Source organism: Antechinus flavipes, chromosome 3 (genome assembly GCF_016432865.1).
Source record: "Antechinus flavipes isolate AdamAnt ecotype Samford, QLD, Australia chromosome 3, AdamAnt_v2, whole genome shotgun sequence".
Lineage (NCBI taxonomy): Eukaryota > Metazoa > Chordata > Mammalia > Dasyuromorphia > Dasyuridae > Antechinus > Antechinus flavipes.
In genome coordinates, this window is record NC_067400.1 from 25,217,906 (window position 1) to 25,231,771 (window position 13,866).

The 13,866-nt window shown below is 36.1% G+C and overlaps 1 protein-coding gene across 1 annotated transcript in view; it reads right to left on the reverse strand.

Annotated features, from left to right (window-relative positions):
• Window positions 1–955: 955 nt before the first annotated feature.
• The window catches only part of SERPINI2 (serpin family I member 2), a 38,308-nt gene continuing 25,397 nt past the window's right edge, over window positions 956–13,866 (reverse strand). The window contains exons 6-8 of the mRNA XM_051990483.1: window positions 9,401–9,487; window positions 4,432–4,521; window positions 956–1,186 (exon numbers count right to left, since the gene is read on the reverse strand). Of these exons, the coding sequence (XP_051846443.1) occupies window positions 1,110–1,186; window positions 4,432–4,521; window positions 9,401–9,487 (254 nt within the window). The 3' untranslated portion in view covers window positions 956–1,109. The remainder of the gene's footprint in view (window positions 1,187–4,431; window positions 4,522–9,400; window positions 9,488–13,866) is intronic.

The following is a 13,866-nucleotide window of genomic DNA, read 5'->3' on the forward strand; positions in this document are numbered from 1 at the left end:
TTACAGATGAAGAAACTGGGGCATAAAGCGCTAAGTGATTTGCTTAGGATCACACAGCTAGCAAATGTCTGAGGATGGATCTGAACTGACAAAGATGAGTTTTCATGATTTCAGGCTCAATAAGTACTCTATCCACTGCACTACGTAAATAGCAGAAGAAGACAAAAGAATGGATGGAATGGGAATAATGTGAACATCTGTCATGTAAACAGCAGTGTTGACAGTCAGCTAGAATAAGGAGAAATGTACCTCTCTCCTTCCTCCTTAGAAATCTCATCCCCAATCATCCAGTCTGCAAAATCCAGATTCCCTCTGAGGCCCTGAATTATAGAACTGGATACTCATATATTCTTATAAAGAAAGCTATTTATAAGAGCACTATTTTCAAACAGAGCCTTGAGTGGCAAATCTATAGCTCAGAAGAAGCCGAGAGGTATGGAGTAGACTGGGTTAGGGTTAGAAGGGTTCATATTGGGCACAACCACTAGGGGAAGAAAGTGTGCCATGTGCTTTATGATAGATTCCTGCTTTCATACTGAAGAAACAGTTTGTTGCTAGCACTCTCTAAATTATGTGCCCTAGGCAAAACTCCATTGCCCTCCCCTAGTTATAACTCACACTTCAAACTATCTTTCTAGCCATAACTATTATTGGAACTTTTATAGGATCATAGATCCATGACTGAAAATGCCCTCAGAGACCACCTAATCCAAGACATTCATTTAACTGATGAAGTAACTAAGATCTAGAGAGCTCCAATGACTTGCTCAGTTAAGTGACTCACCAGCTGAGAACACAGGGAATTTAATATCTCATTTGGCCGTGTCCCAGTGTGAATGTTTTTATAACAAAATTTCAAAGAATTTCCCCATCTACTCTGTTTATATACCTGCTATAAAGTAGCAAGACCATTTATCCAGAGAATAGTGACTACATATACAGCAATAAGCCAATACATAACATTCAATTTATTCGTTATACAGCCCTGTATTTTTCCATACTAGAAAAAAAAAAAGGAAAGGAAAAGAAATGGTATTTTCATAGTAATCATGTTTGGCCAATCATTCATTTCCTTAGAATTCATTTCTCTTCAGAGTCTAGGTCTTCATTTACAGTGAATCTATATCTCGTCCCCTCATCTTTTGTGTCTCTGGGTTTGTCACCCTTCCCATAAACAAAATTGATTCTAGGAAAAGAAAAGAAAAATCATTTTTTTGCATTTTGGAAGGAATATGTAGGTTGGAGGTAACAGGGAAAGCAACCATTAATTTATTCTTAAAACATTTCCTCCCCCAAATTAAAAAAAAAAAATCTTTTTCCTGTGTCGGAATAGGCAGCATAAAACATTATACCCTTCTCTTTCATGTTCCATTGTTCAACTGGCTTCATTTATTCACATCCTTACTCACCATCATTATTCATGTTATTTATTATTAATCACATCACATGGAAAATTATAAAGCATTTATGAAATAACCACATTACAATGGAAATCCTTCTTTGAAAGAGCAAAACAAATAAAGTATCTGTGGAAACCGTACTCTAATTATAAGCAGAGAGAGACACATTCGAAGTATAATAGCATGGTCATTGACATGGTGGAGACTTCATCTAAGGCTTAGTAGACTTTTTTTTAAATGCATGTTACATGAGTTCTGGAGGTTAGAGAGACTACTTCCCAGCTCTCTTTATTCCACTCAAAATCAATATTTAATACTCAAGGAGATGTTTTTCATCATTAATGCTTTCAGACCTTCATAAGAGCTATAAGGAAAAGATATAAAAGCAAACACCTGTTTCCATCCCTCCCTCTGATTGCTAGTTAAGAAGAACTAAAGAATCAAGTACAAAAAAGTTACAAATAAATATTGTGTCAAAATTAATTCACCTTTTCTCGAAAATGACCAAGGAAACTGACTCAAATGGGTTAAGTGTATTCAAAACTGTCAGTGCTTTAAAGGAATGTATTTCCTCCTAAAGTGAATACATGACATTTAGAAAATTATAATATGAATTCTAATGCATTAAAAAAAACCAGACAATTAAAATAAAAATACTTGGCATTCAGTATGACTATGGAATAATACTTTGTCATTGGCCCAAAGAAGGTCAGTCTTAAAAAATACCAGAACTATTTGTCAGTTATGGTCTACTATCAATTAATCATCATGTATTTATGAAAATATAGTTATGAAACACCTAGTCTATGCCAAATGTTGCAATCATCAAGGCCTGCTGATGCAAATGTAAAATTAAAACTATTACTGTCTTCAAGGAGTTTATAGTTTAATTAGAGTCGCTTAGTTGTGCCCAACTCTTCATAATTTCATTTAGGGGTTTGTTGGCAATTACACTAGAGTGGTTTGACCTTTTTTTTCCCCCTTTCAACTAATTTTTCTTGCAAGAAAATTGAAGCCAACAGGATTAAGTGACTTGCCCAGTATCTCAGGCCAGATTTGTATTCACAAAAATGAGTCTTCCCAACTTCAGACCCAGCACTCTATGCACTGCACCCCCAGCTGCCTCTACAGTCTAATACTTATTGATGAAAATTGACCATCAATATTGTTGAAATAGCTGACATGCTTAGACCCTAGTACTTGGAAATAAGGACCACAGATGAGGAAAAAAACAACCCCCCCAACTGATCCTAGTAGGGTATTGACCATCCATACATCTTATGATCAGTACTATCAGAACCAGCCTATTGGTTCCGCTCTATCTTGGCTATCAAGTTCAGCCCCCCCTTTTAGACCTTCTCATCTCAACACTCTTCATAAAGTGGGAATTTTTCATTAAAGCCTAATGGCTAAGCTTCATCACAAATAAATGAATAAGTGGGATTTGTTTGGAGCAGAGCTACACTGTGGTTTTGCTGATTGCTGTTATTTGGCCTTACACTATAAGCAGGTCACCCCTTACCCCCTTGGAACTTAGGAAATAAAGGAGGCAAACATAATCACAGCAAATGCCATTATTCTCCTGCCCATTGGTGCCCCCTGATGCTTTATTTCTCTCTGCTCTTGAGATTCAGTGATTATGTACTCATTTTAGAGAATAATAGTTATCTAAAGGTCAAAGATGTGTAGCTCAAATGACCTACTCTCAGCACATTTTTACATAGGCTTATCCCCCATTGCATTTATGGTAAGTGAAGAAAGTTCTAAAACTGTTCATTTCTTTCAAGATGTACTACTTCCCCTGGCTCAGTCAGCAAAATAGACAGGTATATTCTTAGGTAATATCTGGTAGCGCTGGGAAGAATACAGACAAATATGACAATAGCTGTCATTTATATAACATACCAACTTTTCTAAAGAGAAGCAATTGGGCAGAGAGAACCAACCAGGAAGGGCCGATTACAAGGGTTGCTTGAAATAATAATAATAATAATAATATATACATATATCATTAAATAATAATTAATGTTAATTACAATAATTAAATAATTACATATAATAAATAATAATGATAAATACAGGCTGTATGAACCTGGGTAAGTCATTTACTCTCACATTTGTTCTGATTTCATATGTTCAGTTGCCAATTTAATGTACCATGGTGCCTCTCTAAATGTAATAGAAGCTAGTTTATATATCCTATCTGGATTTAACCATGAATCTTTCCTGTGTAAACTAGTTTGCCTGAATAAACTTTTCTAATTCTTCTCTCTAAATCTTTTTCATATGCCTCGTCCTATGAGAAGCCTGCGCTGATTCCCACCAGATGCTGGTGGTCCTGCTGATTATTTTTCTGTTTATTTTATATATGTGTACTTACACAAGCACATGTCATCTCCTCTGTCCTTCAAGGGCAGGGATTATTTCATATTTTCCTTTTTATCTCTTTTTTTATCCTACCACTTTGCTTGATACATTGTAAAGATATAAATTATCGTTGATTGATTGCTTCATTTGCACACTATTCTCTGCTCCTTTGGATGTCTTCTCCTTTGAGTGAGTTATTTCTGGAAGCTCAATTTTGGGAAAGGACCCCAGACCAGCCATTCTTAATTCTCTAGACTTAGCCACTGGGCCCAGCCAAGGAATCTCTCCCCTCCACCACCTGCTTCTCAGCTGCTCTTTTATTTGTTGGCTTTCTCCGCTAGAATATAAGCACTTTGAGGGCAGGAACTATTTTTATCATGTTTTTCTAAGCAGAGTAAGCATTTGATAAATGCTTATTCATTGACTGATTTTTTTTCTCCTCAGTGTCATATAATAGAGTCTTCCTTTAATACCAGTTTACATGGCAACATATATTTCCACTATATCTTACCTCTGTTCTTACCTCAAGCAAGAGATGGCCTTTTCATATTAATAACATCCTCATATAAAAATTGTGCCTGGTTGCAGTTACCTCAGCTCTAGAAACCATTTTTTACTATCATGATCAGTAAATCATTCAATATGAGGGTCCCAGTAAATTTACCTGTTGCTTTATTCTTCAAAATAAATAAGAAAGGCCGATCAGCTACAAATCGGTTTGAAGCCAGACTCATGATTACAGGTACCTGCCCACCTATAAGACAAAAAAGACATTATCAATAGAGAAACTGAGATGAAAAGGCTCAGTGGGAAAAACACCTGCATGGAGTTTTTGAATAGACAGGAAAGGCCACATTGTTTGAACAATTCACAAGCAGAAAAAAATGATACATTTTCTAAACACAGAGAAATTTGGAATAAATTTAAGTGATAAAGAGCAAAAGATAAATATTGTATGATTTCTAAAGTAATCTTCTCTATACCTTTCTGCTAGCTGGCAAAGAATGCCAGCAATTATGTTGTATTCTATTACACTATATTAGATTACATTGAAGCTGTGGAAAATTGGTATTCCAGTGGGCCAAGTATCCAGCTATTCCATCTTAATGCATACTGCTGACTATTCTTCCATGATTGTCTCCTGTCTACCCTTCAGCTCTGGGAAGGGAATAAGCATGTTTCAATAGCTTGAAACAGGTAAACACTAAAGTTTGCAAAATTGTTTTGTAATGATGAAAGTTTTTTTTTCTTGTTGCTGTTGTGGTTATTGCAAATATACCCTTATATAAACAAAATTCTATATGCATGTAGTATAGATCAAAATCTCCAAATATTTTGTGATGTATGCTTACAGGACTTTTACTGTGAAACCTCATCCAGAGTATTGTGTTCAATGTTTGGCACCTTTTTGAAAGAACAATGATGAACTAGAGAGAAATATCAGGAACGCATGCCCTATGGCAAAAGGTCTTGAGTTCATGCCAGAGGAAGATTAGCTGAAGAAAAGTAAATGTTTAGATTGGGGAAGAAATGACATAAGGAAAACTTAAGAGTTGTCTTCAAGTATTTGAAGGGCTCTTGGGTGAAAGAGGAACGGGACCTTTTCTGCTTCAGATAGAAAAATTAGAAGCTATGGATAGAAATCACAAAGGGGAAATTGAGAAAAGGTAAAGAAAACATTCTCTACAGTTAGCACCATTCAGGAGTGAAAAGGGCTGCCTTGGGAGCAGTGGGTAAGTTTCCCTGTTAACAAAGGTCTTCAAGCAAAGGATAAATAACCATGGGTTGGCTAGGTGATAAAGACATGTAGTGTTCCAACAGGGCTTTGGTCAAGGGGCTCCTGAAATAATCACCAAATTTAGGCAGTTAGGTGGCACAGTAATAGAGAACCAAGAATAAAATTAGGAAAACTATTTTTGGGTTCAAATCTAGTCTCAGAAACTTACTAGTGCTTATCACTTAACTCTGCCTGACTCAGTTTCCTCCTCTATTAAATGAACTGGAAGAGGAAGTGGTAAACAACTTCCGTATCTTTGCCAAAAAAATACCAAATGGGATAATGAAGAATTTAAACAACTGAACAAAAATAGTAACTAACTTTCAAGTTTGTTATAAGGATCAAATAAGATAATAATGGTAGAGGGTTTAGCTTAGTGCTTGGCATATAGTAAGTTCTATTTAAGTATCTGCTGTTGTCATTGTTGCCACTGATGATTTTAGATTAATGATTTATAAATTGTATATGCTTTGATTCTCTTCTTTTTTGCAGCTACATAGTACAATAATTAGAGTGATGGATCTTGAATCAAGATGACTTGCAGCCTCAGACACCAGCCATGTGAATTAAAAGAGATTTCAGTCTCAAGTCTCCTTATCTGTAAAATGGGGATAACATCAGCTCCTTCTGCACAGAGGTGTTTTGAAGATAATATGAGATAATATGAGTATGTCATTTTGCAAGCCTTATATCTCTATGTCAATACCAGATATTATTGTTTTATTAGTGTTTGTCAGTGTTTTGGGGGAAAAGTTGATTACTTCCTTTTGGGCCACACCAATCTCATACAGCTGATATTATTGGTGGCAATAACTTGTTTATCCTTGAAGACTTGAAATATGGAGATTTTTTAAATGATTCTCAAAAACTCATAAAATATCTATTCCTCTCTTGTAAATATTTGATAGTAGCATAAAAGGATAAGAAAATGTACACTCTGTCAGAGATTTGTGACAGTCATGTTGTTCTCCTGCATGGAAAAACTAGGTTTTCACCATCCAGTTGCTAGTTTTTGTCAGAATCACTCTGGTTCACTATGAGAGGAGGTCATTCTCTACCAGCACAAAGCAGACTCTTCTAACTTTTGCAATTCACATTCACATATTCCATAAACCCCCTAGAGAATTCCCAGAACTCCCTGGAAGCTTCCCTCTGGGGCTTTTACTATTCTCTCTCCTATCAGGACTGGATTCTGCCTGCTTCCCTCCCTCCCAGTAAAGAAGCAAAGGCAAATGAGCAGTCACACCTTTGCCCTTCTTGGGTTCTGCTTGGCAAGACACTGTGCAGTCACACAATCTCACTTTGACAATGGGTCAGTTCTGCTTTCACTTCACTTGTGGCCTCTTTTACACACGTGGAAGTTCCTTTACGCAGTTGAGTCATTTAAGTTGTGTCTGACTTTTTTTTTTTATTTTTTGACAATTGGGGGGAGGTATAAATGACTTGCCTAGTCTGAAGCTGAATTTGAACCCAGGTTCTCCTGACTCCAGGGCCAATACTGTAACTACAGCACCACCTAGCTGCCCCGGCCTGATGCTTTGTGATCCCTTTGAGGGGTATTTTTTGGCAAAGGACTGCAGTGCTTGCCATTTTCTTTTCCAACGCATTCTACAAATGAGAAACTCAGGCACATGAGGTTAAATGACGTATCCAGAATCATATAACTAGTTAAGTATATGAGGTCAGATTTGAACTTATGAGGGTGAATCTTCCTGATTCCAGGCCCAGGGATCTATCCACTACTGTCTAGAAAGTTCTAATCTGTTATATATATACAACTGTGTTTATGTATTTATATGTATGTATGCATATATGATGCATGTATGTATCTATACCCACACACATATGCACATTGGTGTGCATTATATATATGTGTGCACTGCATATTGTGAACAAATGTGTGTATGTTTGTGTGTTTATGTGTGTTGTGTACAAGTGCATATGTGTGTTTCTGTGCATGTTTTGTGTATGTCTAAATATGTATGTGTATATGCACATATTGTTGTGTGTAAATGCATGTATTTACATGTATGTGTGTTGTGTATATCTGTGTATGTGTTTTGCATATGCCTGTATGTGTGTATATTGTGTAGGTTTATGTAGGCATGTGTGTAGTGTATGTGTATGTATATATGTTATATGTGCATATGTGTATGTATATGTCTGCCTATTTATATTATGTGTGCACATGTGTTGTATGTGAATGTATGCTGTGTGCATGCATGTGTGACTGGGTGTATTCATATTCATATGTTAATGTATTCTTAAGTCAGGGAGATCTGGGCTCAAATTCTGTACCAGATACTTGCTAGTCATGTGTCCCTAATCTAGTCCCTTAACTTCTCAGGATCTCAGTTTCCTTATTCATAAAATTATAGGTGGACTTGCTATCCTCTAAGTTTACTTTCAGCTTTAAATATGTGTGTATATATATGTATGTGTATGTGTGCACATTTATCTATCTATATAGCTATATCTATCTGTTTACATTCCCATACATACATACATCTAGGAAAGGGATAGAGCTGCCTACTACTGCATATTTACACCCAAAGGACAAGGTCCCTTTTGGTGAAAAATGGGCATTACGTGGCTGTTGAATTCCCACCAGATGCTGATATTTTATGATGCTAGGCTATATTGGTCCCCCTTTGCTTTACAGAGTAACTTCAGCACAATGGACAGTTCCTCGGCTGATAACAATATGGCAATGATAGATTTAAGTTCCTTCCATTTAATCTACAAATTTTCTTGATGTTGCATGCCATTTGAAAATTAATCTGAATGACATGTTTTAATGAAGCACTGTTCTCAATGTGGCTATTAACTTGTAGACATTTGTCAGATAGACAGATTAAAAGATATGTTTTTTAAAAAGGCATGCACTTGAAAATATTGGTTTGGAACTGAAACTTATATGATTAGACATTACAATAAGTCACTGGGAGACTCATTAGAGTTCGTTTGTCTTCAATTTCCAATTAGTTCTCCTAGGTTTAAATAAAAGTTTTAAAAATTGTCTATATTACAGAATTATGTGACGCTTAGGTATTATATAAACTATCATTAATTAGGAGAAGTGGACCATGAAAGCAGCATTTTGGTATAGTAAATGGCAACAGTCGCCAAAGTAGCATTAGCCAATTTGGGGGAAAATAGCAATAATTACTGATGATATCTAACATTTTTACATAGCCCTTTAATGTTTGCAAAGCACTTTACAAATATTACCACATTTAATCCTCATAGCACTTTATCCATCTAAGACATATGCCTGAAATTCAGTTAAAATTATATTTTAAATCCTTGAGTTATTTTTTTTAATTTTCCATGCATTTGAAGATCCCCTATGTGCCAATTTACATGTTGCCTGGCTTACAAATATAATAACAACAACAAATAACATTTTCATGGTGGTATGTGCCAGATACTATGCTAAGTGTTTTACAGTTATTATTTCAATTGATCCTCACAACAACTGTGGGACGTAGTATCCCTATTTTACAGATGGGAAAAATAAGGCAAACAAAAATTTGATGATTTTTCCAGGATCACAGAGCTAGTGAATATCTGAGGGTGGATTTAAATGGAGGTCTTTCTGATTCAAGATTCTATCCAATATACCACTTAGTTGCCCCATCTAAACCTTAACACACCAATAGATCTACTCCCTGGGTAGTTACTGCAGCAAAACAATGAATATTTAGCTTATTGCAACAATTTTATTATCTTGCAGAGTGCCCAAGCTATGTAGAGGAAAAACAGGAAAGATATCTATGGACAAGGGGTCACCCTCTGATAGTCATTTCTCCGCGGTTTTCCTGCCATTTATTTGCAAAGCAACTGTCGGTCTTACCAGTTGATGCTGCAGCTTCACTGCCATCTTCATTTATCACAAAGGCAATTTTTTGTGTTATTTGAGACACATACAAATCAGAGGAATCTGAAGAGAAAATGGTGAATATTTTCAATTATGAAAGAGAATAATCAGGAAATATTGCCACAAAGACTGATGCTCACTGTATTTCCTTTTTATTTTCAATGATCACTGAAAAAGAGTAGAAAAACCAAAGTTATTTTTATTTGATATTTAAGACTATAGGCCTTGAAATAGGAGGCATATTAAACATCTAGACCCATTTATTAGAAAATTGTATTAATGAAATAGATTTATTTTGAAACCTTGACCTAAGTCTAATCATACTTATATTTTCCTTATTTAAGTTAAATAAATGTTTCATTTTAGATTGTCAAGTCAATCTGATCATTTTGTTATTAACTGATATTTCTAATGCTTGTTGAGAGAAGGGGCTTCCCGTTAGCTAACCCAAACAAGTGACAAAGAAAAAAGTCTGAAATGAGGGACCTTCCTGCAGTGGAGAAGCATGAAAGCCTCCAGAAGATCCAAAATGGAATGTCTGGAAGATCTTTTGGTATGACCAGAAGCTTCAGGTGGGGTTATTTGGGGGTGGGTGGGGATGTGCTTTCATGAATCAAGGGCTCACCACCCAGAGGAACTAATAACTTCATAGGAAGGTAAGTTTGGGATAGGGAAAGATGAAGCTTGGGAAGAAGTAAGCTCTAAGACAAGACTAGAAACCGATTTTGGAAGGGTCTGAAAAGCAGACCAGTTCTAGAACAAAAAAAAAAAAAAGCAATACAAATCTACCACAATGCAATTTAATAGGTGTGGCATATACTTCATTCTAGACACGTTGAAGAAAATAAGAGGAAGAGGTCTTCTATCCCTCAAGCTGTGCTTGACAAACTGATCTGTCCAACTAAGCTTGTATAAGAAATCTGCACTTTGTAAATAGCTGAAAACCTTTTAGTTATTCTTAATTGTAAGGGGATCTAAATGACTAAAGACATTGAGAGTTGTATTTATTTTTCTCTTTATTTTTATGTGTGAAGAAATTGGGGTTGACTGGCCCAGGGTCACACAGCCAGTAATTGTTAAATGTTTGATTGCAGACTTGAACTCAGGTCCTCCTGTGCTCTATTCATGTTACCATTTCACTGCCTCTAGTTGTATCTCTTTAAGTCCAGGAAGAATAAATACTATTTTAGGAGTCAGGCAGACAGACAGAGACAGAGAGATGGAGAGACAGACAGAGATGTACCCATAGAGAGACAGAGACAGAAAGACAAAGAGAAAGAGAGAGAGAGAGAGAGAAAGCATAAATGGATGTCATTTTCCAAGAGACTGAAGAGACTGGCACTAAGACTTGAAATGTCTTTCCACAGATCACTAAGAGAATCCAGTAAGGGTTTTGTGTACTTGAAACTGCTGGAACAATAGAATTCACTCCATTCTGTTTCTTTCTTCTGTTTTGTAGTCAGAAACAATGAGTGGCATTGTTCATTATGAGATGTTTCTCCAAACCAGCTGACTGGATCTACTACAAATTGATATTATCTATTCATAACTGGGCTGTCAGTCTTTTTGAAATGATTCACTATTACTCTCCATGGCAGCTATTCTACCTCCTTCATCTATTCCCAAGTCTCCTGACACCTTCCCCCACCTCCTCTACAGAACACTCTACATCATAATTCTCTAAGAAAATTGTATTTGTGGAGAATGCCACATCTAGCTCTAATTTCTCTTTTTTCTCCACATCTGTCTCATATTCAAGGACCAAGTGAACATCTCAAATCAGATATCCCAAAGACAACTTAAATCAAACTTATTATCCTTCCCCCAAATCCCCTTCTCTTCCCAATTTGCCTCTATAGCAAAAGCACTTCCATCACTCAGTTATTCAGAGTCACAACTTTTATATTGTACTCAACTCCTTTTTCTCACTCCAAATCTTATCATTTATACCTTCACAACTTCATATCTAGATAGCTAGCTAACTATATAATATATCTATATCTATCTATATCCATAGATATAAATAGACATATATGAATATCTATCTTTCTATATGTGTATATATATATATATACATATATATAGAGAGAGATACAATTCTTTCTACTCAAAGATAATAGTATACTCTAGTTTGAGTTCTTATCACCTCTTGCCTAGATTACTGAAAGGAATTAAAGTATAAATGAACTCTCAAAATTAAATCTATTTAAAATTAAATATATGCATACATATTCATGTACACACACACACACATACATACATAGAAACATACAAAGTTTTATTAGCAAGAGCCTTTTAATACATCTCTGTGTTCCATGTCTATCCCTATTCTAATTCTTCCACCATTCATTTGTTAAAGTGGTCTTTGTGAAGTGCAAGTCTGAGCAAATCTTCTGTTACTCTATAAACCATGATGGTTTATTATTATCTTCAGTATCCAACATAAAATATTCTATTGATAATTTAAATTGATTACTTTACTTATTCCTATATTCCCATTTTTCATCTACTTTATTCCCATTGACAAACATTAATATCCATGCATTCTTATTTTTCCTTTAACTCCAAACTCCATGTCTAAAGGCTTTTGGACAAAGGCTTTCTAGGCTTTGTATCTGCTATTCTACATGTTTAGAATGTTCTTCTCTTTACCTCTGACTTCTAATTCTAGACTTTCTTTCAAATTCAGCCCAAATTTTTACTTTTATCAAGAGGCCTTTCCCATTGATCCCAGATTCTAATTCCTTCCCCTATGAGATTATTTCTCTGCAACAGTGGTTCTCAAAATATGGTCTAGAGAATCCTGGGGATCTCTGAAACCCTTTTAGAGGGTCTACAAATTCACTGATATTCTAAGAGTTTACCACTTAAGGCTGAACCTTTGGGGACAATGAGAGCCCACCTGAATGTATCCCATGATGATTAACATAATTCCAAGCTGTCACATTCACCTCAAATCAATGATTCTGAACCTCCTGTCCAAACTCATTTTTCTAATGATGATTCCTTTATCCTCATCTCTCTCTACTCCCTGCCCCCAAACCTTATCCCAGCACTACCAGCAACAAGCCCCTATTCCAAAGCTGTGATTTCAGGAATCCCTGCCCCATGAGAAACAAAGAAATTTTCTTCTTAAATCTTTTCTCCTGATGACACAACTATTTCCAGGACTTGACCTCCATTCATACTCTCCAACTCACTCATCATGATCGAGAAGTTGGATTGCTCCTTCCTCCTATACCACTTCTCATCACTCCCTCTACCACCACCATTCAATGACTCTTTGAGGTTCATTCAACTGATATTTATAAGCCAATTGAAGTTCTTTTAACTGATGTCTAAAAATATACAGAATAATTTCCTTCCTTCTTCACTGACTTTGGGGGCTGGCTCATATTTTTTCTCCCCTTTCCAATTATTGCCCTTGCAGCAAAGGATTTCCTCAAATACCCTTAGCTCTTAATTTCTCAGTTTACTCATTTTCCATGAGTTTACTCTACCTCACCACAGATATACACAAGTATTCCATATCCACATTTGTGAACTCTGAACATCCTTCATGTGATCATAATCTGTTGAATTCCATCTCTCTTTCAGATTTGCAATATCAAACCTTATTCTTCACCTTTACCCTCAATTAATCCACCCTCACTTCTTTTCCAAGCAATCAGTCCTTCCCTGTGTAGATTCTTTTCCTGTCTTTATCTTGACCCCTTGGTGAAGCAGTTTAATTCTACATGATCTACTTCTCTTGACTCTCTTTCCCCTCCACCCAAGTGCCATTTTATGCCTTACCCTGGATTACTCTCATCATCATGTCTTTGCTGTCTCATGAGTTCCAGTCTTTCATCCCCCACTGCCTAATAGACATTTCAAACCTGATATCCCACAGATGTAATATATTTAATATACCCAAAGCTAACTGAACTCATTATTCTCCTGCTAAGTCCCTCTTCTCTTCTTAATTTTCCTATATAAAGGCTACCACCAATTTTCTCATCACCAGGGCTCATAACTCCTAGATGCCATCCTCTATTCCTCACTCTATCTCTCTCTCATTTTATTTATCCAATCACCAGTCAAGTCTTTCATTTTTACCTTCACAACATTTCTAGTATAGGCCCCCTTCTCTTGTCTGATTGCCATCATCATGATACAAGCCCTCCTCACCTCATCCTGGGACTATTGTTGGTTTCTTGTCTCAAACTTCTTCCCATGCCATTCCTTCAGCCATCAAATTGATCTGACATATAACCTGACTATGTCACCACCCCCCATCAGTAAGTTGTAGTAGCTAGCTACCTACATTCAAGAATGAAGAAAAACTGCAACAATACACCTTACTGCTATGTATGTACTCTGTCATCCAGAGACTTTTGCTTTCTAGTACCTTGCATGAGATATTTTATCTCTCAGCTCTATGAATTTTCACTGAAGTTTCT